Source organism: Corvus brachyrhynchos, unplaced genomic scaffold (assembly GCF_000691975.1).
Source record: "Corvus brachyrhynchos isolate BGI_N302 unplaced genomic scaffold, ASM69197v1 scaffold312, whole genome shotgun sequence".
In the NCBI taxonomy this organism is placed as follows: Eukaryota; Metazoa; Chordata; class Aves; order Passeriformes; family Corvidae; genus Corvus; species Corvus brachyrhynchos.
The window spans coordinates 449,900-476,279 of record NW_008236640.1 but is presented as its reverse complement, the minus strand read 5'-3'; the positions used below and the strand labels follow the sequence as shown (position 1 = coordinate 476,279).

At 48.6% G+C, this 26,380-nt stretch overlaps 1 protein-coding gene across 7 annotated transcripts in view; it reads left to right on the top strand.

Annotated features, from left to right (window-relative positions):
* The window catches only part of SLC8A1 (solute carrier family 8 member A1), a 138,519-nt gene that overhangs the window by 19,615 nt on the left and 92,524 nt on the right, over window positions 1–26,380 (top strand). For all 7 annotated transcript variants that reach the window (XM_008644365.2, XM_008644361.2, XM_008644363.2 and 4 more), the window contains exon 3: window positions 6,743–8,578. In XM_008644365.2, the coding sequence (XP_008642587.2) occupies window positions 6,750–8,578 (1,829 nt within the window). In that variant the 5' untranslated portion in view covers window positions 6,743–6,749. The remainder of the gene's footprint in view (window positions 1–6,742; window positions 8,579–26,380) is intronic.

Sequence of the window (26,380 nt, the reverse complement as noted above, 5' to 3'; positions counted from 1 at the left end):
AGAGCGGACACAGGCACAGAGGAAAGCAACAGGCCTGTTAATTCCTCCCTTCTGGCCCCTTTGGAGCACCTCTGGGCAGATACTTCCTCCCCAGGCTGCCCAAGAGCCTCAGGCTTATTAGGGGTGTTTTATTCTCCCAGCACCCACAGGAGATGCTCTTCCCATTTTACACAGAGTCGCGGAGCACAGGGAGATGCAGGGCTGCCCTGACATCGGACAGGGAGTCTGCCAGCCAGGCAGCCTCAGGGCCAGCTCGTGGAGAACGGGCAGACTGTGCTTAAATCAGCAAGGGAGATGCACAGGCAGAGAGGAAGGCATCAGCAACCCAAGAGGAGTCACAGGAAAGAGCCTGATGCTGCTTGATAGAGACCAAAGGCAGGTGGTAAGGATAAAGAAATGGTCTGAAGACAGCAGCAAGTAGGAAGAGAGTCGTTTAAAAAGCAGACAAACAAACAAACAAAAAAAACCCCGGTCCCAGAGAAATGTGGCATTTCCCCCTTGCTTCTTGTTTCCTGGCATATTCCTTGCTGAGATCTTGAGTCGTGGGAGAAAGGGACAACTTGACACTTGGTCTCCATGCATAAAAAGCAAGACTGTAATCTCCATGACAAACTGTTCCAAGCTCATTCTCTGCAAGCTGCCCCCAAATTCATCCAATGTGGTTGAAATTTTATATCAGGGATGTTTTATTTTCTCTATTTATCTGTTTATTTTGGAAAGTTGCTGGGGAATTTGTGGGAGGAGATTGGATGTTTCATTGAAGAGATAGGATACTTGGAAAAATCAGTTGCAGACTGATAATTATTCTTACTTTTTAATGTCCTTTACAGAAACCAGGGTGGCCTGAAGTGTGTTTTACTTGATCGGCCTCATGGAGGGCTTGTGCCTCTGACTATATTTGGGAAGGTTTTGATGTTTTTTTGTACTGATGCAATCAGGATGCTGATGGCCTGGAAATCATTTTCCTGATGTGGAGATCTAGAGGGTCATGGGTAGGGGATGCCAGCAGGCTGTGCCTGTTTTGGAGTGGCAGAGCTGGGTGAAAGGGAGCAGGAGCCAGGCAGAGCCGGAGCAGGGAAGTGAGCCAAGGGTTTTCCAAGCAGTGTTTAAAGTGCTGTCACGCTATGCAGCCCTGAGCAGCAACACAGTCTTTGGACTTAGCAGCTCTCCTCCACGGTTTGGATGTACAGCCAGTGTGTTGGAAGGGTCCTTTTCCTGCTCTGATAGGTAAATCTCACAGCTGCCAGGAGCCCGGTTTTACCAAAGCTGTGCCGCGGGGTCAGCATCAAGATCGGAAGTGAAGCCAACAGAGCCTGTGGCTGTCCAGACAGATCTCCAAGCACCCTGTACCTCCTTGCAGGGCTGTTGGCATCCGCCTTGTGTCCCTTGGCTGCAAGAATCTTGCTGGACCTGTAATGGTCAGAGACCAGACAGTTTGGGGTTTTTTTCCTACAGCCCTGTCTTTTCTCAGTACAGGCTTTGCCCAAGCTGCCTGCTGTAAAGTAGGCTGCTGGTTTCAGTGAGGCACAGGTGTACAGGCTTGGGCACAGCCAGGCAGGGTCAGCAGCAGAGGAGAAGTTTACTATTCCTTCAAAGATTGGGCCATGGCTGTAAATCCCGTGCGTGGAGGCAAGGTATGCAGTGCTTTCTCCCGGGAAGGCTGCTCACTGCTTGCAGTAAATTCTTCTTCTCCTGCAAGAGAAGCTGGGGAAGGGCTGCTGTAACGTGAGGACTTCAGATTTGACCTGGGGTAGGAGAGAGTGTGCCTTTTTGGGGCTTGCTGTCTTTTTCCCGGGGACACTGGCAGGGGAGGGAGCAGCTGAGTTGCTTTGAGCTTGTGTTTCTCCGGCTTGCAGGCTGGCTGTGCCTTGCAGTGACCACTGGCTGCTTCTTTGCCAGTTTTTGGCCCCTCTGTCTTTCTCCAGCCTGTGACACCAGCAAAGGGTGGCTTGAGCGGTCTTCCCTGTCTCTTCCTAGTGCACTCTCACTAGGAAAAGGTCCTCTCTTGTCTGGCTCTGGCTGTAGGATGGGAAAAGACTCTTGGGGAATCCCCGTGGTGTTGCAACACACCCCTGGTTGTGTTCCCACATCGTGTTGAAAAGCAGCCGCTCTCGTGTGAAGAGCAAACTTTCTACTGGTCCCCAGCAAGCGACCAGGCACCCCGTGGGGAGAGGGTGCTGCTCCAAGCTGCTGCACGGTGGTGACACAGCTGTGGGGACACCTTGTCCCATCCCAGCTGGCAGTGAATCCGCAGTGATGATGTTCATTATGAAGCCGGTGTCGCAGTGGGGTGGGCACCGTTGGGTAGCACCGGTGGTGGCTGTGATGGTGTGAACACTGCTGTGTTACAGCTGCTCTGTACAGGTTTTCTGTGGGATGCTGGGAAAAAAAATTCCACATGGGAAGCCTCTCAATCTTTTCTTTGTGTGGCCACTCATTCCTCGTGAGCCCAGGCCATTTCCTTCCTTGCCCAGTCCTTCTGTAATTAAAGTGTCTGGACCAGCAGAGTTTTTTCAGTGCTCTTAAAAATAATGGTGCTTCTAGTGTGGTGCAAATGGTCATAGACCTGTGTGTGATACAAAGCTTCAGGAAAATAACAGAGGGAGGGTCTTACAGTGGATATTTCTAGGCTGAAGTGCCTTGATGGAGACAGGACTTTTGGGAAGCTGCTGCAAAGAAAAAGCTGTGCTTTGTTTAAATGCAGAGCAGCTTTCAGGCTCGCTTTGCATGCAACAACCAGTCAGCCTGAAGGATCGATGCTGCCAGGGAAAGATCAGAGCAGAGTCTGAAAGGCTGTTTCCTCCCCATCTGGCAGCTCCTGAGCTGGGGGGCAGGAGCATGAGCTGGCAGCAGGAGCTCTCTCCTACCAATTCGTAAAACATAGAGCTCCCATGTCCAGCAGGGAGGCAAATACCTCTGCAGCCCTCCCAACCCTGCTGTGGGCAACAACTGCCCTCCTGGTGTTTCACAACACCAAGGGGTGGAATAAAGGCTGGACTGACAGCCCTTGGCTGAGAACTCCATCTAAACTGAGGTTGTTGTGCAGCCTTTCACAGGGTTTCCTCCCTGACTCTGCAAAAACACCTGCTGGCACCCCTGTGGAGCTTGTCTGAAAAGGGAAAGGGGCTCAGTGCCACTTCAGGAGAACCCAGGCTGGGCTCTGTCTCTCCTGGTTCGTTTTAGCTCTCCCTTAGAGCTCTCCAGCAGCACCAGGACAGTTCCCCTCCTGCAGTGGTAGAAAGGTCTCAGGGTGCTGTCCCTGGGCATCAAGGTGGTGTTTATGGGCAGGGCTGTGCTGGCCCGAGACAGCACTTTGGGGTTTTTCACCACACATGTATGGCCAGCACCGAGCCTGAGAGCAGCCTGTGCCCCTCTCCAGTGCTGCCATGATCCCTCTGGCCCCAGAGGCACTGGGGCAGTGCCACCAAGGCCACGAGCACCGTGGCAGGCAGGCTTTGCTGGAGCTGCCGGCCTGGCACTGTGCATCAGCTGCTGCACACGCTTTTATTGCTGATGGCCAGGATGGGAAATGCAATTGAGGCACCTTAATGAAAAGCTAACAAAGTTCAGTTTGGAGGGAGGACTGCTCCTCAGGTAGCCTTGCTTTTCTGGGAATATTCCTATGCTATGCCACAGTGTGCTGACCATGAGCTGAGACTGTAGGCAAATGCAGAGTAAGAGGGTCTCTGGGGACCAAGCTGTTTATTTTGGATTGTACAAATAGAGAAATGCTGATGATTTAATAGCAGGTGCTTCTCAGAGATATTTTGAGTGTCGGGCTCTGGCTGCATGTATGTAACTAGCATGTTGTGGCCAAGCATTTTCTAGCTCTTCGTAATTCCTGAGCCTCACTGTGACTTGGTTTAAGTAGGAAAGCTGGTCATGGTGTGTGAATCTTGCTTGATGACTACACCACAAAATGCTGGAGAAAGTACAACAAGAGTTGGGGGATGCTGCTGCTGCTCAGAGGAGGCACATTGACATGGCTGGTGGGTGTCCCTTCCAAAGCTCCAGCCATTTCTTATACCTCTCCAGAAAAGCTCCACATTTCTTACCTCCTGACATCTGAGGGAAAAATATTGTTTGTACATGGAGTGCTGGTTGGGAATGCCAGAAATATGGATTGCTCAGATGCAAGCCTCAAGGCCTTTTTTCTCCCTGTAGTATGGGACTCGATTTCAAACAAACAAACAAACAAACAAACAAATAAACCCAACCAAAACCCAGTTTATATTAGAATGTTTGAAAGGGGAAAAACCTGGTAAATAAAGTTCAAATTACTTATTAATTTGATTTCATGGGTGTCTTTTTTTCTGAATGAGACTTCCAGTACCCAAATCCTTTTAAGGCTGGAGAGTTGGTCCAAAGTGTGATGGGACTCTCCTATTCTTCATGACCTAAATCAGTGACCCAAAGCATAATTTTTTTTCTAGAACCATCTGTTTTCTCTTCTTGCCAAGGGGATTTCACAATGCCTGATTGCTCTGAATAATTTTACATGTGCAGGAATATGACTTGCCACAGGGAGAAGAATTAACTGAACAAGGACAGGTGGATGTTCTTGAGTTTTCTGAAGAAACTACTACCCTTCAGAAGGAGAGGGTGAAGAACCATGCATCTGAGTAATATTTTATGCCCACAATGAATTTTTTTAAGCCTACATATTTAAAAAGGAAACAAAACTACACTTAGGAACTATCTTGGATAAACAGAGTAGGTACCAAGTCAGCCTGTGTTTTGACAGCCCCTTTATCAAATGTGTCCATGACTTGGTTTGGAGCAGTGTGAAACACAGGAGTACAGATGTTGGGTGACTAATTCATGCTTCAGCTAAATTTCAGTGACCGTGAATGCACATCTGTTTCAGCTTAGCCAGCCACTGAACGGCCTGCAAAAAGGTGCTCCTCTTTACAAACATCATGCTTGCATTTTTTTCACTTTGGGCTTGTAAGTGGTACAGATCACATTTGGGGAAGCAGAAGGTACCCAGGGGCTATGATCAGGGGGGCAGTGAGTCTGGTAGTAAGACCTTTTTTGTAGCATTAGCAGGAATCCCAAGGCAAACAACTTTATTTTAAATCTGTCTTCCTAGAAGACACTTGCTTTTTCTTACTCAGTTTATCTGTTCTTATCACCCAGCTCTCTGATTTGCTCACTTCCTCCACTATGTATCTTTTTCTTTTCTTAATTACAATACCAGGGAGTGGAGGGGGTTGGAGGCAGACCAACAGTTCCTGGTGAGAAAATGCCATTTATATAAAGCTGTCTTGATAAATTCTCAGTATTATTCTTCCAGACCAATAATCCTACTGCAGCACCCATAAATAAAAGCAAACGGAGGAGGGGGCTTTGATCCACCGGTACAACCTCTCTTTGTGGAGTAGATCCCATAACGTGGGTGAGGGATGGTACCCATTGCTTCCTCCAGCCAGTTGTTCCCTTGCACACAGCCCTGTCCCTGCATGATATGCCCCTGCCCTAACAAGGATTTAAAGCCTGTCATGGCTGAGCTTCAGTTGGTTTTTTTCTTTCAGGGGTGTGGGGCTTTTATGAGCAAAATCAGCTCAGCTTTTTGTATTTCCCAGTGAAGTCGAGGTATTGACGTGCTCATTTTCCTCTCTTCATAGAAACATTTTTAAGTACCATCTGATTAAATTAACTTGGATTGGAGAAGCGTGGTACAGCAAAGGCTCTCCTTGAGAAAAAAATACAGCTTTAATAACTAGGGATCTGGCTTTTATTGGCTAGCAAATTTGAGAATGTAACACTGAGCATGCTCAGGGGTTTTTTTTCACTGAGCATCTCTTTGTACTTAAAGGCATCTGTTCTGTCTGTTTATGCACTGTTAACTAACTGCAAACCTCTTTAACAGCTCCTCCGCATTGCTGGAAAATCCTGAGGCAGGACAAGGGCAAGTTCGGCTGTCACGCCTGATGACTGATGTTGTAAATGGAGTGAGAAAGGCCCTGGAAGGGGAAGCCGTCAAAGCTGACCTAGTGGGAAAAGAGCACAGGGACATGCTTCCTCTAGAAGCATGCCAAGAGAGCCAGGCTTCGATGCATATGGGGCTCCTTCCAGTTTTGGGAAGGTGCAAAGTGATGCACTGTGGAAGGAATGGCTCCAAAATCATTAATTACAGGCTGCCCTTCTGGTGCACCTTATGACCAAGTTACTGTTAAGAGTAAGGTTTTGCCAGGGCTCACTTTGTGCGGATTTCTGATGTGGATTAGATGCTTGGGAGGACTGTGAGCAAGGAAAGGCTGTGAAACACGTAGCCTACAGTGATTTAAAATGGCAAGTATAAAAATATTTTTTAAACTTCATGAGGGGATAGCAGATTTCCCTGTCCTCTCCTGCTCTTACCCTGAATTCCAGTGAGTGAGTGCACTGTAATTTTGAAATGGGAAACACTTCTGCCAGCTGTGAAGCAGAATGATGGGCGTTAATTAGATTAGAGGAACAAGAAAATGCAATTGAACAAATAGGTTTTCAACAAAGAGAAAGAAACATCATGGTAGCTAAAGGGGGCAGGTGCTAGCTTACTGGTACCATCTGAATCCATCCTGATTCAGATGACTGAACTAGAGGATTTCTACATGGAAAACATCACCAATCATAACAAAATGGGCTCATCAGCTGGATCTTCTTGAGTAACAGGATTACTCGATCATATCTTTGGAGAGGAACATCTGTTCTCTCTGGTTTACCTCACTTAATGCATCTTTGCTTTTTGCCTCTTCAGGTTGAGGATGTTTGGGACCTGCCTGGTGGAAGTGGCCATGTCACGGGTAACTCATGCACGCACCTTCCCAGTGAGCTTCCCTCTGCTGAGCCTTGTCCTGGTGCTGCTCTTCCATGCAGGGGGCACACACGCGGAAAGCCCCAGTGAACTGCCCGCGAACGACACCGAGGAGTGCGCTGGCTCCTACATCTGCAAAAAGGGTGTGATTTTACCAATATGGGAACCCCAGGACCCCTCGTTTGGGGACAAAATCGCCCGGGCAACGGTGTATTTTGTAGCAATGGTGTACATGTTCCTGGGAGTATCCATCATAGCTGACCGCTTCATGTCCTCCATCGAAGTCATTACGTCCCAAGAGCGGGAAATAACCATCAAGAAGCCCAATGGCGAGACCAGCAAAACCACTGTGAGGATCTGGAACGAGACTGTTTCCAACCTCACGCTGATGGCCTTGGGCTCGTCTGCTCCGGAGATCCTCCTGTCTGTTATTGAGGTGTGCGGCCATGGCTTCACGGCGGGGGACTTGGGGCCAAGCACGATCGTGGGGAGTGCTGCCTTTAACATGTTTGTCATCATTGCAATCTGTGTGTACGTGGTGCCAGATGGAGAGATAAGGAAGATCAAGCACTTGCGAGTGTTTTTTGTCACAGCAGCCTGGAGCATCTTTGCCTACACTTGGCTTTACATTATTTTATCTGTGTCTTCTCCTGGGATTGTGGAGGTTTGGGAAGGTTTGCTCACCTTCTTCTTCTTCCCCATCTGTGTGGTGTTTGCCTGGATAGCTGACAGGAGGCTGTTATTTTACAAGTACGTCTACAAGAAATACCGAGCTGGCAAGCAGAGAGGGATGATCATCGAGCATGAGGGTGACCGGCCCTCTTCCAAGGCTGACATCGAGATGGATGGAAAGGTTGCTAATTCTCATGTGGAGAACTTTTTGGATGGGACACTAGTGTTGGAGGTGGACGAGAAAGACCAGGATGACGAGGAAGCCAGGAGGGAAATGGCTCGGATCCTGAAGGAGCTGAAACAAAAGCACCCAGACAAGGAAGTTGAACAGCTCATAGAGTTGGCCAACTACCAGGTCCTGAGCCAGCAGCAGAAGAGCAGGGCTTTTTACCGCATCCAGGCCACTCGGCTCATGACCGGCGCGGGCAACATCTTGAAGAGACATGCTGCAGACCAGGCCCGCAAAGCCGTCAGCATGCACGAGGTCAACAGCGAGGTGACCGAAAATGATCCCGTCAGCAAACTCTACTTTGAGCAGGGCACCTACCAGTGCTTGGAGAACTGTGGCACCGTGGCCCTGACCATCGTCCGCCGGGGAGGAGACCTGACCAACACAGTGTATGTCGACTTCCGGACAGAGGACGGGACGGCCAATGCTGGCTCTGACTACGAGTTCACTGAAGGGACAGTGGTCTTCAAGCCTGGAGAGACCCAGAAGGAAATCCGTGTTGGCATAATCGATGATGACATATTTGAGGAGGATGAGAACTTCCTGGTCCATCTCAGCAACGTCCGAGTGAGCACCGAGGCCTCAGATGAGGGTGTTCTTGAGGCCAGTCGTGTCTCAACACTCGCCTGCTTGGGATCACCATCTACTGCCACCGTCACCATTTTTGACGATGACCATGCCGGCATCTTCACCTTCGAGGAGCCAGTAACACACATCAGTGAAAGTGTAGGAACCATGGAAGTGAAAGTGTTGCGAACCTCTGGAGCACGAGGAAATGTTATTGTGCCCTACAAAACCATTGAAGGCACGGCCAAAGGTGGAGGAGAGGACTTTGAAGACACCTGCGGGGAGCTGGAGTTCCAGAATGATGAGATAGTGTAAGTCAAGGTTTTATTTGTTTCTTACAGTCTCTGTTTCTCCTGAGACGAAATGCAGTTAGCTCCCAGAGCTGCACTGGAGGTGTTTGGGTGCCAATGTATTGCAATAAGCCATGAATGGCCTTAGGTGCTTTGGGGAGCCTGAAACGCTGCGTCCCTGCCTTGCCAGCAGACTGGTGAGCGATGTCTGGTCAGAGGCACTCCAGCCTTCCAGCAGCAGGGAGGTGGAACTGATCTAGGAGCCGTACTCATGCACTGAGCAGGTCTCTACAGCCTCAGCTCTGCAGTGGAGCAGAGAACAAAACCCAAGTGGCTGTGACCACACAGGCATGAGGGCGTGTCCTGCAAAGGCCTTAACTGAATGTGTGAATTGTGGTACCTGCTTCCTCTTTCCTGTTGGGGCTTAGATCAGCCGGTACTGGGTCACTTGTGATGCTCTGCTCAGGGCTTTGGTGAAGGTTGCTTCACCTCCTCCTGTTCTAAAGGTTGCACGCCTGAGTCACTGCCCAATACACGTCTTGAAAAAGTGTTGTCGTGCAGGGAAGCCTCATGGTTAGGATGCAACTGCAGCCACATTCATTCGCTGCTTGCAAGTAAAAAATGAGGCTGAAAGCTGTTGGAGGCTCCTGAGTGTTGCTCTTTGGATGGTGGAGAAGTTATTAGTGCTGTAGCCTTATTACATTATGTGGAGAACATAAATTTGCTCAGTAAATCATGGTAGGAAACATCTATCCTTGGGTATGTCATGAAGACATTTCCTTGCCCAGCTGGTGCTCTGGGAGGAGTAAGGGTTGGGAGCTGTGTTGTTCCAGCCTGAGGCTCTTCCTACAGTGAATTCTGTGTTTGCAGCCAACAGGCACTAAGTTCTGTAGCACAAAAACACTGCAGAGAACTGAAAGAAGTAACTGATAAAGGGCACTGCTGTGTCAAGGGAGAGCTAAGTTTCGGCTTGGGTGTTATATATTGTACTACTGGTCTCCTAGGAGCTGAGACAAACCATGGCGAGTGCCCAGAGTGGCCCTTGTGTTCTGTCTGTCACCTGGATCTGCTGCGTGTGCACAGGGAGAATGAAACTTCTTCATAAAACTTCTTGAAGTAGATGGGGTGGGGAAGGTGATTTTGTAGCTCTCAGGCAGGATTTATACCAGTTGGGATTTTGACTTCCCAGGAAAAACTGAGCAAAAACTTCACAGCTCTAGCAATCTGGAGGCCACAACATGCATGTTGCTCACACAACGCTCAAGAGCACATGGTTCCTGACTCCTGAATGATAGATGTTATAGAGAGGAATGCAGTTATTTGAATTTTTTTTTTATCATTTTGGGAGAAGCAGGGAGTTTCCTGCAGAGATGCAATGAACTAGGCTATAAGGATATCTCCCAAAGGCTCTTTGCTTTTTATCCAGGTCACTCAGCACTAGCAAAACTGGGCTAGTGGCAGTTAGACTTTGACGTTTGTTCCCAGCTCCCATGGGATGTGACATGTTTACATGGCAGGCCAAACACAGGGCCACAGGCTCTGGAGCGGTGTTCAGAAGGGCTTGGATTACCCCTTGTCTTGGATCCATCACTGGCCAGGATCTCTGTGCTGTCCTTCATCCAAGACCGGTGTCTGTGCTGCCTCTTGGTGCTCAGGCTGTGAGGAGGCGAGGTGTTGTCGCTGGCACTGCTGTGCCTGCTGCCTCTGGTGGTGGCCTTCCTTCCTCTGAGCTGTTCACGGCTGACTTTTGCCAACAGCCCAGTAACCAAGGGGTGTGCTGGAAGCAGGCTGGCCACATCCTGTGGGATCTGTGCTGCTGTGCCCTCACCAGGGCTGCAAGCCTCCTCCTTCCTCTTCTTACCGGCTGCCAGAATGTGCACAGCAAGCAAGAAACAGGGGAAAGCAGCTTCCTTAGAAACCTGAGCGTGCTTTTTCTGTGCAGATGCCATTGTATCTCTATTGTCTTTAAACTGTCTCTCCCAGGAATCGCAGTGAGTGATGGTACCTCAGAAGTGTCCACAGCCTGGCACAGATGAGGGTCTGGGGCATGGATGTAAGGAGGTGGTGACTGCAGGGACAGATGTTGACCAAGGGGCTTTCTCATGTCAGCTGGGAGAGGACATGCACAGAATGAAACTGATGTACTATTCCAATCTATTCATGTGCCTGAAAGGCAGTAGGCATTAATCTAAAACTTAGCTGCTACAGACCATGTTCAGCATGGTACAATCTGACTGGCAGAAGATTTCCTGCAGGTCCGTGTTTTGCCTGGGCACAAGTTGGGAACAACGCTGCAGCGCAGAGGCAGAGTGATCCCAATGCTGAGCTGCTGCTGACAGGCATCCCCCCTTGGAAGAATTTGCTCCAGTAAAGAAGATATACTAGCACAATATGTGGAATATGGAGCTAAAGACTTTTTGCTCTGTCATTGCTTGATAGTGCTGTACTTCAGCTAAGCCACAGTTATGTAGAATGGTGCAATTCCGTAGCACACTGGATTCAATAAAGTTCTAAAATTTCAGGTTTTCCCATGCTCTGATGGCCAAGAGATGTCTTTGCTGCCCTTTCTAAAGGTCTTTAGTGCCTCTTCAGTTCTGCCATTCAAGTCTGTATGAATCAGCTTGATAAAAGTGAGTAAGATGTGTTTTTCTGGGGCAGTAATAGCAAAGGTAGGGCAGTACAGGGAGACAGGAAGATGAAAGAAAAGCATGCACAAGCCTCTATTATTAGAGGGCTGGCTTGCTGGTAAGTCCCAGTAAAATTAGAAAGCGCTGGGAGGGCCCTGATCTTCTGGAGACCTTCCTCTGGTTCCCAAAAGGCCTAATTACGTAACATGTTGTTTGTTTGCAGTGTCCAGAGAGACTTTCCCGTTTTGCAATCTGTTGATGTCCCCCCTTCCCAGAGTACACAAAATAAAGAGTTTAACTGCTGAAGCTGTGCTGCTCCTGTGCATTTAAACAAACATCTCGTTCTGATGCTTCCAAAAGAGATGTGTGATGGAGATGATGTTGGTCCTTCTGTGGAACATTTTATCCCAGCACTGCTTCTTGGAGCGGTGCTTTTCTGCTCCTTGTTCCTGTAGCACAGCTTGTGTGTTCAATGGATGCGTGTTAGCAAGTGAAAGGAACAGCTTTTAAATGGGGTTTGCATAACTTACTGTTCCAAGCTGCGTGAGAAAAGTTGTCTGACTGGTGTCTCAGCAAGGTCAGCCTCAGTGATGCTGCACAGGTACCTGGGGCTCTGAGACATCGGGGTAGGTGCTGTGATTTAAAGTGTAAGAGAGCCTTCCCTCTGGGCCCACCCTCAACAGGGTGACTCCAGCCTTGTCTTGCACCTCCATTAATGATTAAAGCTTTCTGTATGAGAACATGGAGAAGATGTGCAGTTGTAGGCTCCTCCTGCCCTCCTGTCTACTACAGCTATTGTGATCATAGAAGAGGTCACTGGTTCATGCAGCCAGTGTATTTTTATCTCCTGACTGAATGCTAAATAATTCAAAAGAAGTCCAGCTTCTTATATTAGAGGAGGAAGCAATCGTTGCCTCAGCTGATACCCCATCAGCTCTTCTCCTGTCTTGAAACATCAGGAGGAGCATCTCTTCCAGATGTGACTGCAAAGCCATATGAAAAGAGCGTGTTCTTTCATGTTCAAAAAACACAGGTTTTCTAGGGATAACATTGCAACTAGAGATCTGCTACAATCTGTGCTCCAGATGTCTGCACACGCACCCCAAAAGAAAAGGTTTTACTGCATTAGTGTCAGTGAGGAAGATGATACATACAGTTACATGGACAACCAGTTAAACTCATATTTCACCTATGCAGTCACACCTGTAAAAGCCTGGAAAACCTTATGTCAAATGATCTTGCTGTCCATAATGTACAGTTTAGTTGTTTTTATAAAACATGTCTGCTGCAGTTTTAGGAAATGACACTCTTTGCCCACTGAATTTGACTTGTGCAAGTCAGTTTTGGCATTTCTCTGTAAGCATAAATTTAGGAGCTGAATACTAAAAAAGACACAAACATCAGCTACATCCTCTGATTTTTCTGGGGAACTGTCCCCAGAAACCACATAGGCTCCCTCCCAAGAGCCCTTTAAAAATGTCTATGTCAATAAATATAGATTGTGGCAGGAGGGGAACCAAGTGATACTGCTTTTTTAAGTTCTTTTCCAAAAAGAAGTTGGGTCAGGTATTTCTAAAGAAACAGTAGAAATAATATCCTGACTCAGCCCTGGAACCCCTCTATCTCAGTTTTTCATCTGTGGCCTGCAGCTTCAGAGAAAAAAAGTAAAGCCTCCAAGCTTGAGCAGCGTTGCAGTAGGATGCAGTTGAAGAGGAGGATGTCTTCTGATGTGGCAGAGAGTAAACCAGGCTGGAAGGGAAGCAAACAAACATTCCGCTTTTCAGGTTTCATTGTTGAGCACATTGTCTTCTTCTTTGTGGTCCCACTTTGTTCAGCTGGGCCAGTGTGCATCCCCTGACACAACAGCCCCAGCTTGCACAGGGTTAAGGTCTGGCAGCACAGTGTGAGATATCAAAGTAGACCAAACAAAGATTAAACTCTTGTTTGGCCTGCTTCCAGAGCCCAGTGTGGGGTTTACAGAGTATTCTCCCCTCACCACTGGAAGTCTTGCCTGGCCCAGTGGGATTTGCAGGCAGTACAGATATGGCCAGCTGGATCTAGGGCTTGGATCCTTGGCAGAAGCACCTGGTGTTCCTGGTCCATCCAGTACAGATCCATCTTACAGGAGGTGGCCCTGGCTGTGGCCCACAGCAGGGGTCTGAGCAGGTGTGTTGCACCACACTGGGGCACAGATGGGGCCTGTTTCCCTTTTGAGGAGGAGAAGTTCTCTGGGCCTGAAATGTACAATTTCTTTGGTACCTGAAGGCCAAAAGCTGGTTGTCCCCTCTTCAGAGGGGAAGATACGGCTCTAACAGGGTCAGCTGTCTTTTCTTTTTCTCCTCTTCCTTCAAACAGTGTTTAGTCTTTCCTGAACGCTCTTAAAGTATCAGCCTTAATATCTCCCAGGCATGGGCATCTCTCTTAAACTGCTGTGCTCCTGCCTCAGCTGCATGGTCAACCAGGTCTCTGTTGGGAGACAGCAGGGGAATAAGGCCCCGTGGTGTCCACAGACCTTCCCCTTCGTGCTGTGCCCAGGATATGGCAGGTCCTGAAAACCTCATTCCCAATGCCACATCAGGTCTCAAGCCCCTGAAGGGCAGACTCGCAGCTGTGTCTCCAAGTGTCCCACGGCTTCATGTGCTCCCCAGGGTGAAGCCACTGAGGGTGCTCCTGTGGCAGGTCATCGTGGTGGTGTGGGACACGTCCTGCCCACGGCTTCCTCCGGCAGGGTGAGCGTGGGATGCAGACTGTGCCGTTTGCCCAAATAAGTCAGGAAATCCAGGAACTTGATTGCATGATGTCCCCTGTGGAGGGGATTAGGCAGTGAAGTCGTGTTATTGGACGAAGGAGTTGTGCCAGCACATCACTGGGGGTGAGTGGCGGGGGGAGAAGGGTGAGGACAAGAGTTAGCTGAAGAACTGACACAGTTTTTGTCCTTGAAAAACCAATGTTTCCTTATTTGTAATGAACTGTTGTTGGCAATTTACTGCTGCCAGCTGCATCTCTGTGGTTGATTAAGGGAGCTTGGATCTTAAATATGTAATAACTCCCTGAAAGCCATTGAGGGGTAGTTATTAGCTTCGTCAGGGCCTGTGTACACATCTGCTGTGCTCCTTTATGAAAAGGCTACCTATTAAATGCATTGTAGTGGTTCACAAAATGCAGGAACTAGGCTTGTTTTAAGAAATTAAAACAACCCTAGCAAAGCTTGTTGGCATGGGAAAGTTACCTCGGAGTGAAGCACTGCTCTACAGCTCCCTGATGGGGAGGCAAGAACAGGGAGTAGAAGAAGTCCTATCCCTGTTTGCAGACCCTTCTTTCCCTGGCATGTGCTTGAGCACTGCTGGGAGCAGCATTGGCACCAGCAGGTTTTTCCAACACAACAGGCATCCATCCCTCTCCCAGCTGTGCACATAGGATCCATGGCTGTGGCAAATCCTTGAGCAGGGAGAGGTAATTCATGAGTAAACAGGATCCCAATGCAATTGGAGTTCAAGTTGTGCATTTGCCTTGGGAGCAGACTCCTCTCCTCTGACACATTGCCCTTGGGTTTGAACTCAGTGGATGGCACTCAGCATTCTTTCAGCAGCAGGGCTGAATTTGTGGGCTCAAAATGAGAGTGACAGAACAAAAAGCAGACAGCTGACCACAGCCAGCATTCAAGCATCTGTACAGACGGGCAGAGAAACATCTGCTGCCATCCAAAGCCAAACAGAGAGGAGAAGCTGGACCTGGCAGACTGAGTCAGAGGCAGACCCTCCTCAGAGGGAGAGGCTGAGCCTGGAGGCATCATTCTGCATGCTGCAGGGGAATGAGTGTGATCAGCCAGCTCTTAGCTCACAGGGAGATGTGATGCTGCCCTGCCCTTGTCAGATGCACAGTCTTCCATGTCTGGATCTGGCTTCTGCGTGTCTCCACTGGCCCTGCTCACACCAGGGACAAAATCATGTGTCCACTAGCAAGGACATTACATCACTGCCATGCAAGGGAAAAGTCACCTGTCCTATCCCATCCCTCGTCTCTGCTCCTTCCCCTGTTCTCCAGCACCACAGGGTAACTGTTTTAGCTTAACCTTCACAGTCTGGTCTTGCTGAGCCACCTGTGCTTTTCCAGTACTCTTAGATGAGGAGTTTTGGTTAACAGCCTTTCACAGCTACAGTGTTTGCCATGGTGTGTGCATGGCCTTGCTGCACCGGTACCACTGGGTATGTCCTCCTCTTTGCAGTCTTGAGCATGGCTGGAGTTAAGGTCAGTCCTCTCCAAGCCATAAATGCCAGTTAGCCTGAGGACGTCTTGGGAGATATCAAAAACTCTACTAATACAGTTTCTGACAATGACATTAGAGGCACTGTGCTGGTATCCAAGAATGGCAATGCTGGATCCTGGGTGACAACAAATAGTAACAGCGTTCTCTGTTTTAAAAATATCTTTGTGTAAGAAAGAAAATATTCCCACTGCTGTGTAAGTAAGAGGGTGACCAGCATGAGCCTCCTCTGCCCAGTCCCTATATGGTTCCATTTCCATAATGTCTGGACTGCTTCCTACACAATCAAAGTAACAATCAAGTGTGTCTGGCAGTGAGAAACAAAGCAATAACAAAGAATGGGGGCATGGCTGGATCCCTGTGAACTGGACACTGGAAGGAGAGAGACAGAACTGATGGCATATGTCTGCCCCTTCAGAGCAAAATCCTTTCCGGGGAAAGGTCCCCTCAGTGCAGGTGGCTGGGGACAGGGATAGGGCCCAGCTGAGTGGAGTCCAGTGCAGACATGCTACCTTTGGAGTTTTTCGAGGGATGGTGTAAATTTTATGGCATCATCAGGAAGCTTCTTTGGAGGGCTTGAGTGATTCCTCTGGTTATTTGCTCCTGTTAAAACACTGGTGTGTGGTAGTCGCACACTGTGCTATTTTGGGGTCATGCAATATGGCTCTGATTCAACCACAAGCCCGGTACACCCTGCAGAGACCCTTGTCCCAAGGGCCAGATGCACTGTCACCAGGTGGCAAAGCTGTTGTCTCGTTGGCTGGGACATAAGAAGGACATGAAAACAAAAAAGGATTGATTTGCTCAGAGTTCTTTTCCAAACTTGGTTGCTTGCTTCCTACTAAGAAGCTCATTTTGAGACATGCTTGCATGCTCCTGGATTAATCTATCAGTACACATGATCCTAAAGAACAGAACAGTTATATGTGTGTTTTCACAATCAATTTGGAGTAGAAATCTATGGATCCATGAGCATGCTCAGCAGCCCCCAAAACTGCCCAGGCTGGCTCTCAGCAACCCCCCTGCCTGCTCTTCTCCCTGGTGCTTTCCCTCCCCTCTCTGTGCCGCTCATGTGGCCGTGGCTCTGCCATCCTCTGCCCCAAAACCTCCCTCATGCATCCTGAGCACCAGTGTTGTGACAGATGACTTATCCTGGCATGCCTTTGGATAAGGGCAGGCAACACTCCTGTCTGGAGACTGTGGACATTGTGCTCCAAGGAGCTCTGTGGAGGAGCCACAGCCCTCCCTCAACGCCAGGCAATGCCACTGTGCAGCCCAGGCTCTGCTGTCCTCACACTGCACAGCTCTCACAGAAATTCACAGTCCTGTCACAGTGTATAAGGCAGAAAAAAAGTCAGTTCTGCAGGGAGTCTGAAATGAATCGAGCTGCAGCGAGCAGGGGAGGGACGCCCTGGTTTCATTGAGAACAGGAGGCTTGATCTGAAACAAAACCTGTTACTTTGGCTCAGGCAGGTAGGGAGCAGGCTTTACCTGGCACCAGAGTCTGCACAGGAGCCAAGTATTTGCTTGGTTCAGTAGATTTCCATTCATACTTTACGTTTGGTTATTGAAGTTTGTCTTCCTCCTTAGTGATTGGGTATGTGACAGGACCTATGGGGAATAAGGTATCACCCCTACACAGGGTAAAAATTAGGTAAACATAGTCAGTATCAATGTCCCAGGCACAAATCATCCTGGGAATAAGGAGGGAAGTGTAGCAGGAGATTTACCTGACTCGTGAGCTCTCTGGTGACCTGGAACTCAGAAAGACTCATACAAAAATCTGAAAATGGGTCAGTTTAGTAGGGAGGATTGTAACAGAGAAGTGTGGGAGGGTTGGATCAGAATCAGACCGAGCATGAACTGGACAAGAATTAGATGGAAAGGAGATATTCTGGACATTCACACCTTAGCAATGCAGAGGAAGAAGGGGAAGGGAGCTGAACAACAGATTCTACCGAGAAGCAGGTCCCTCTGTGGATGTACATGAGGCCTGCAGGTGTAGGACAGAGGTGACGCAGCCTGCCTGTCCTCAGACCAGAAAGCATACAGAAATCTAGCCTTGTGCTCTAAGGGCAGTGCATGAGGGGCTCTTAGCACTCCCTCTGGAAGGTTTCCTGGGCAATAGGTGACATGTGCAGCAAGCTCAGAAGCTGCCTTCAAAAGCAGCTCAGCCAGATTAGGTCTGCTTTTGTACCTAAAAGAGCCTGGAATAAATCAACACGTTATTTGTAAGTACCTCAAAGATAACAAGGAGAGGAATAACAGCCAGCATATATTTGTCAAGAACAAATCTTATCAAGCCAACCTAATTTCCTTTTATGCCAGCCTTTTGGGTAAGGGAGAAGCAGTGTTGTCATATCACTGAGCTTCAGAAGGGCTTTTAATGTTGTCTTGTTTAGCACTGTCATAAGCAAGCCCTGGCTAAATGGGCCACTGGGGTGATGGGGTCTAATCTGTCTGGAAAGAGAAATCTGTCACTGGATGGGGGTGAAAAGGTGTTCAGTAGGTGCTCTTCCTGGAATGGAGCTTGTTGGGCATGGGAAAGAGAAAATCTGTGTTTAAACTTGCAGGTAGAAAGAGAATAGAGTCTGAAAGACTATCAGAGGTAGGATGGGGACTTACAGAGATGTGAATTAGCCTGAACAGAAGCAAGACTCTGTAAAGTGCTTGTGTAAGAATAGTCATAAACACAAATTCGAGTGGGAGGGGAACAACCAAGTCAGGGGTGTCATTATGACCTGGCAGCCAAATCTGAGCTCACATCGTGCTCTTGCAATCAGTGAGACAGATGACATCCTGAAGATATTCAAGAGGAGGGTAACCATCCTTGTGCTCTCTCTTGGGGCAGTGGGTAGCCTCTGTCAACAGCAAAGACAGCTTAGAAGGCACTGCCCAGAAGCTTACTGAAGATATCAGGTGTTTTGTCTCTTTTAATACACCTTGGGTCAGATGAAGCCTTGGGAACTCTTTGTCTCCTCTTGCTATGTGCTAGCCAAGCAGAAATGTTCATCGTGTGAGTTGCATTTCAGTCAGATGGTCCCCATCCTGCTACCAACCTTTGATGGGATAACATGCAAAGCAACCTACAGATGGAGCAGAAAGGCCAAATACACCCATGGAATCTGCACAGCTTCCCTGTGGCAACCCGCTCGGGGCTCCCTGCTCACAAGGGATATCTGGGGCAGGGGCAGTGCTGCCTTCTCTCTCCTTTGGTAGTAATTAGATGCAATCCAAGCTTCCCTGCAGGAGAGCCCTGTCCCCGTCGGGGAAGAAGCAAGGCTGCACAGATTAAGGAAGCTAATTAGAGAGGGAGAGAGCATTGGTACTGAAGCCTCAACAGTAAACTTTGAAATCTAGATAAGGGAGCAGTAGTTAATTATATACAATTAAAACACCGTATCTCAGCCCCCTGGGAACTGGCAGTCCTGGAAAGTCCTCACAAAGGTGCTAATGAACAGATCCGAAGGCAGCAGTAGGCTAGGGGCTATGCTTATCAAACTTCACCTGGGAAACACACCTGAAGAGAAGAGCTAGGAAAATTCCCTTGGACCAGCACCTCCTTATTCCTGCATGATGTTCTCCCTCTCCTAGTTCTACTAGGAGAGTTCTACTCCCTCTCCTGGTTCCTACTCTTCTGTTCCCACATCTTAGGAACAGAAAGGGAGATTGCTCTGCTCTTACCTGCAACCAGGCAAGACCATTGCAGGCACCTGCGCAAGGAAAAGTAACCCTGAGAATGTAGGGGAAGTCAGAGAAGGTTGTAAATACTTGGTCTGAAAAACAGACCTGTGCCCTTCTCTCCCAATGCACAGGAGAAAAATCTCCTTCCCTGTGCCTGCGAGCCAGGGGTGTCCTAGTGTCTCCAGGGAGCACCATGCCGGTGTTCCCCTTTGCTCCACAAACCCTGCATATTTATCAGGTTATTTTCCTACAAGTTCCCTCTAGCCACTAAAGCAGCTACTTCCCCTCCCTGCTTCTTTGCTGCATCATCTGTGTGGTCCCTGACTTCTGATCCTTTCACCTGTCCTCTTCAAGCCAGGGGAGCAGTTTGGTTTCCCCTGTAGAGTGCCTGCTTTGTGCTCAAACATTCCCTGTTGCACCATGCCAGATGAGCCAGCAGGCTTCATGGACTGCAGCAGCAGCTCTCATCCCATAGCTGCTGCTGGGTGTTAATGCAGAATCATGATGAGGGAAAGCTTGGATAGATTCATATCATCTGACAGATTAGAACTGCAGAACCAGCCTCAAGTTTTCCAGAATTCCTCTTCCTCAGCAACTTCAAACCCTTAAGGAAGGCTTTTCGTTCAGCCCTGGGTGCCAAAGGAAGTGGTCCCTGTTTTAATTTATGTAGATATAAAATGCCATTGGGCTTCTGCCTCCTGAAGGCAGTAACTTTGAAAAGCACAGGTGAAAGGCTAGGGCTCCTTTTCCTGCATCCTTGTCACCTGTTCTTGTTGAGGAACACACCTAGTGCAGGTCTCTCTTGAGCAGCTGCAGTGGGAGCTGCAGGTTGTGCCTGGGGTGGGGGAAATGGTTCTAACCTGGGGCAAGGGGCCATGACCTGGCACCAATCCTTTGTCTGACAAAGGGCAGGGGGACCTGCAGCACTGGCTGGGGGTGGCCAGTCCCCTAGAGACTCTAGAGAACCCAGATAAAGAAGCAGAAGACCCCAAACAGATATCAGGTGCAAGGGGCATAAAGAGGATGAGAGGAACGGGTGCACAGACTGTAAGGGTGCAGAAGCCCAGGGATTCATTCCTTCACTGACCCTGGAGGCATCAGCTCAAGCTGTTACAGTGCAACTGCACGTCGATTAAATTACTTAAAAGAACCAGACATCTGGGACTCTGCTGCAGGAAACCTGGGACTGAGGCAGTGAGGGAATCTTGTCTTTGTGAGTGTGGTGTGTGGTGGGAGCCAAGCTGGGCACCTGGGGGTTCACTGGAGCTGCCCACTGCAAGGGGGCTTTGGTCCCAGCAGTGAAAGTCTTGGGTGGTGCAGTTGTGACTGCCAGAGTGGTCCTGAATGGTCAGACAGCAAGGATTCCTTAGCAATCTTCTGCCTGGCCTTTGCCCCACATTCTGCTCGCTAGGAACCTTTCTCCTTTCAGTGTGCAAAGCCCATGAGTCACATCTGTGATGTTGTCACAAACAGCTTCCTTCCCTGGTGATACAGCTGATTAAAATGTTACAAGACCCCAAAGTGATGCCAGTGCCACTGAGGTTCATTTTATTTGTCTGAGCCTTTCTGGTGATGTTTTCCTCTGCTGTGCCAAGAGCTAAAACTTCAGGGCATCCTTCACTCACTGTGTTTTATGTGGAAATTAAATTTCTTGTTGAATCCCAGGGCTCCAAGAGCTGTGGTCTTAAGAAAGACGCTGACTAATATCTAGTGTGCCCTGTCTGGTCCTTGGTGTGCCAGGGAAGAAGCTGCCATGCTTTGGGAGAAGAATTGCTCTCAATTGCCAGTCCTCTAGAGCTGGAAGGAAGGGTGGAAGGCTTAAGTTGCTTCTCCATTCGAGCATCCCTGCATTAGTATGAATGAGCATGTTGGTGCCTTGCAAATACACAAACAGATTTCTACAAAACACTTGCTAATGAACCAAACCAGCAGTCTGTCCTCTCAGTGATTTGTGGGGAGTCAGTAAAAGACTCAACCTGGGGAGCTCATTACCCTGCTGGAGGAGTGCATTTTTAGGGGAGATGCTGGGAAGCTGTTAGCTGCCAGCTGTGAGGCAGGGCCAGAGGCTTGGTTGGCAGTGCTGGGAGGAAGCCTGGGAGAGGAGATATCCATTGCCTTTGTGGGCACGAGCACAATGAGGCTGTGGTTGTGACACACAAGAGGGGCTGATTTCCACCCCCAATCACTGTAATCTCAGGGCCAGGCATGCTGATACTGTGCTGGGTTCTCGGGTTTTTGGTGTGAAATGGAGAAGACCAGCATCAGCACCAGTGACAAGGGAGAGCCACAGCAACCTACTTAACCACACACACAGTATAAACCAGAGGCCTTCTGGAAAACACAGACTCTCGGGGCTTAGAAAACAGGTACTTAATCCTATACATCAAAGGGAGTTTGGCACTGCTCAGCCACTGCTCTGCCTCATGGGCACAGCTCATTTGTCACCTGCAGCTATTGCACAGCTCAGCCACGAAGCTAATCCACACCACTGCCCTTTCCTCTGGGTGTGAGCAGATGGGCTCACTCAGGCAGCAACTGCGGCCGCCTCCAAAAGGGATGCAAATACCTCAAGGTGCACATACACCTGAGGGCTGCACCTGCCTATGCCTCAGCAATTAAGAGTAGGTGAAAGGATGACCAGGGAACTGCATCTGTGGGGATGAGGTGGGCTGAGGTAAAATGTGAATAATTGGAAAAGGAGTGGAAGGAAAAAGTGAAAGAAGGGCCAGAATCACAACGTTTCGTATGCATGCTTCATCTTTGCTGCTGCTGAGCACTTGAGAGCTGCAAAATGCTTGGGTCCTCCTCAGAGCCCCCCTGTCCCATCAAACCTTAGAGCAAGGTTGTGCTGCTCAAGTCTGCAACAGGTGCTTCGAAAAAGCTATCAAGTTTCATCTTCAGTGTGTTTGCAGGGAGAACCCTGGCTTGTCACTAGGCATCAAAGGTAAAAGCAATGAGGAAAAGAGAATACTTCTAGCCTTGCCAAGAAAAATCACTTGTCTGGGAAAGGAAGAACTAAATTGATCTGAGTTTTCCTGCTATTCATCAGCATTTTGGTGCCAAGGCAGTGCATGTGAGAGAGGAAAGAAAAGGGATAACATGAAGAGCTCCATATTTAATATTGTGTTAATCCCTTCCCTCCCAGCTAGAGCAGAGGTTTAAAATTCCTTTCCTGTACATGAGGGAAAATGTACTGATCCGTGTGAGCATTTTTATTTAGGGAAGAAAGATTTACCTTCAGGAAATCTGCAACTGAATAAACCAATTTCAAAGTCTAAAGAAATTAATTGAAGTTTGGGGTTGTCAGATTTTTTTTTTTTTTAGTTATTTATTGCTTCACAGAACATTCATTTTGCATTTTGAACCAAACTTTCCTTCATTGACTCTGGAAACTTAAGCAGGGGGTATGCATTTCAGGCCAAGTGTTTTGAGAAACCCTGCTAACAGCAAGTGTGACAGAAGGTGAAGCAACTACACTTCAGCACCTCAGCTTCTCTGTGAAAGCCCCTGCGCTGGGAAGGTATCTATTGTCAGGCAACTTGTGAAACAGCTCTTTGCAAGTAAGGATCTGCTCCTAGCACCCCAGTTCTGAGATGGAAAATCCTGCAAGGGAGCAGGTGGAAGTGGCAAAGCCGCGTGCCGGTTTTGGACCTAGAGCTCAACGTGATGGTGACCTCCCCCAGCACCCATGGGGAGTGGGGAGCAGTGCCTGCCCTCCAGCCCTGGCTGGGTACGGCGCCCTTTAATTTGTGGTAGAAGTTTTTATTCATTTATTTCTTTCTGAGCTTAGACTCGTGGACTAATTAGAGGAGAACTGGTGAGCTCAGCTAACGCATTTGAACACGGGTAGCTTTAGGCTTGCATTTGGGTCATTAAAAATGAAGTAAAATGATGTTTTCTTTGCACCAGCTATTGTGAGCAGGGGCCTTGATTTGGCAGCGGTTATCTCCCCAACACCACTGCACTGATGACTTCCAGCACAGAAAGAGCAGTGTGTCATTAACGCAACAGGGTGGTGGGAATCTGCTGTAGGCAAAGCAGGATCTGGGACAGAGCAGTTTATGTCACACCTGTAACAAAGCTAGGATTAAGTGGCTGAGTTTAAACCCTTAGGAGGCTGGAAGGCACCGTAAGGGGAAGCCCTTCCCTCAGGGACATGCTCGCAAGGGTGTGGGCATGCTGCAGTGGGTGTGCAGTGGGTCTCCTGAGGACCTCTTCTGCCTGCTGGTGTGTCCAAGCAGCCTGGGTGACCTTGATGTTTGAGCAAGGTTTTCTTCATTGTTCTGTGGGATGTCTCTGCTGGCTGCAGGCAGGATTTGGTTGAGATGGAGACCATCAGTTTACAGCATAACAAGCCGTAGAGAAAGGCTTCATCTCAAATTGATCTAAACTACAAATGCAACATAGCTATGTATGCCAAAGCTGCTGGAGATGGCCTATAAAGATAATTTGGCTTACCTCCCTGTGGGACAGAGGTTGTATGTGTCTGTTGGTTGTTAATTCCCACAACAGCCGATACTGGGGCGGTGTTTGAATGAGGATTTCCCCCGAAAGTACCTTGCTGCGTTTTCTCCTCGCAGTGAAAGTGAGGAAAATTGGAAACTCCACAGAAGCATACCTGCTTTTCATTTAAAAAGCTGGAGGAGGAGAAACCATATAGATTTAGAGGTGTCGTTGGCTTGTATTTTAGAGAAAACACCTGGTAAGAAATAAAATGTCCCTTTTGCCTACTTCAGCCCTGATGACAGAAACCTGCATTGCAACATTGACGATGACCTGCAGAGATTTACAATGCTGGGAGGGCCCTGGGCCATCATCCTGCTGTGGCGGTGCAGTCACATTGCTCGAGGTTCCATTGAGAGGGAGGTGGATGTTTGCTTGCATGCTGTGACAGTGGAAATGGCTCACATTTCTTGAGCTGCAGAACAAAATTACCTTCAATTTCTTCCTCAGTTGCTCTGTGCCTTGTAGCAGTGCTCTCCAGAGGTGGTTGCAATGCAGGCATAAATAAAATTCGGCATGCACTGGGACTACACATACCTGGAGCCATAACTTAATGAGTTAAATCAGAGCTTTTATTATCTAATTTCTCATTGTCATCCAGTTTTTTGCATCTCTGTAGATAATTGATGTGGAGAATAGTTCTTGCCTTCTGGAAACTGGCTGCCTTTTGAAATGCTCCCATCAGAGATGCTTTTTTCAGGCTTGTACTTCTTTCTTCTCATTATCTTGTTAATAGGCCGCCAAGTGGAGGAAGGAAAACTTACTGGCAGGGTACACGAGGCCGGTGAGCCTTTGCCTTGGAGATGTGGGCACTGAGGCCTCAGGAGCAGCTCCTGCCAGATGAAGGAAGGATAATTCTTCTTTCTGCCAGTAAGGGTGGCTGCAGCCTGGTAGAGGGAAGCTAGCTGAGCCAGAACCGGGGCTGCAAATGCCTTGGAGCAGGAGGGCTAATCCACTGGCCACTGCTCCTGTTGGGAGGCTCTGTGGCTGCTCTGCTGGCAGAGGAGCTCTTTTCAAATCTCAGAAATCCCAGCTGCAAAGGCAGTGCATCTTTGAAGTCTAGAGGAGTACAAAAGACTGCAGATAAACCTGAAGAGTTTTTCCCAGTAGCTAAACCCCTGGGTTATATCTGTTGAGATTGTCGAGAGAAGATCCAACAAATATTTGTAACAGATTTCTACCAAGGATGCTGCATATTCACATGAAAGAGAGGAGATGGCTGCTCCTGCAGCTGGGGAGGGTGACCCTGCATGCAAATATCACTATGCTCTTTTGGGGGTAGCTCCTTTTCCTTTCCAGCCCTGTGCTTGGGCATATCTGGCAGATGTGCCTTTCTTTTCAGATTTGTCCTTCCCCGTTCCCTGTGCAGTGTTTGGAGCACCACGTGTTGGGCTGTGGCACGCAAGGCAGGGAGCAGTGTGCATGGGGGGGACAGAGGTAACCCGGCCTCCGAGGCACATGGAATGAGGGTCGGCAGCAAAGGGGCTCTCACATAAGGCAGCAGGCATCAAGGTCTCTCCTCACTACACCTAATCCTCCTCTGCAGCTGGAAAGCCCCTTCTTCCCACAGAGACCTCTTGTCTTTCATCGCAGTGTCGCTGTTTCAACCTCAGCCTTCCCTCTGTCCTGCCATTCCAGTTTTCTCTGCTCATCTTCTGTGTCATGATCTCAGAGTTAGGAGGCTTGTGCCCTGCCTCAGAGCATCCTGGGTCATCCTGCCTTAAAATGTGCTGTGAGTACCTACACAGGTGAAATGCTACTCCTGGTTTGGCCTTGCAGGCTCCCTGCAGAGAGGACTGGTGCCTGTCAGGCTGAGTCCTCAGATGTCAAAAATGAATAAATGAGCTGTGTTTTACTGGGATATAAATCAGGATGCCCCGGTGCCCTCTGGGCGCGTGCCCCGGGCTGCAGTGGGATGTGCGGTGGTGCATCTGCGCCCAGCCTGGTGCTGCCCGCGGGATGAGCTCCTGCTGGGAATGCACCAGCACTGGTTAGATAAGCCCAATAGTGCCCTCTGATGCAGCCCACGCAATAACAACTAGCACAAATAATAACTACCAGCAAAACCCCCCTATTGGGGGGGTTCTGTTTTGAGCTATTGTTCTCAAGCTTGCATATCCTTTTTTGCCGTCACTGCAAAGAGGTTTGCTGTGTCCAGTGGTTGTTTCCACCTTGGGAACTCACCATTTGCTGTGTCACAGCTGGCTGGTGTTACTGCTGCTTTGGCACTGAGAGAGACCGAAATTTAGCTGGCTGGTGGTTTCATGATCATGCCCTGTGAGATACAGCATGAGTTACAGAAAGAGAGACAAAGAAGGGTTTGTATTGAAACAGAAGTGGTTCTCATGGGTTTGACTCCCCATATGGCAGGGACATATGCAGAAATGAATTTGCTGCTGTTTGGTTAATAACAATAAGCAGGTTGAGACAGTATGTTAGATCTCACAAAATGAAACGTGACTTTTTGGTTATAATCTCTATTTTTTGTAATTTAGATGTTCACTGCTGTTTTCTTGAAATTCAGTTGCAAACAGTGGGAAGGCATTCAACTGCAATGAAAAGGAAAGGCTGCCCCAGAGGCACATGCCTGTCAGAATGCTCTGTGAGATGTCCTGTGCAGAGGCTGATGTCTTGATGAGGACCAAGCACTGTGGGCTCCATCTCAAGGCTTATACATGTTGGCAAACTCACTTGACTGGTTTGAGATTAACATTATGGGTGAGCTGTTGCAAGCCTACATGCAGC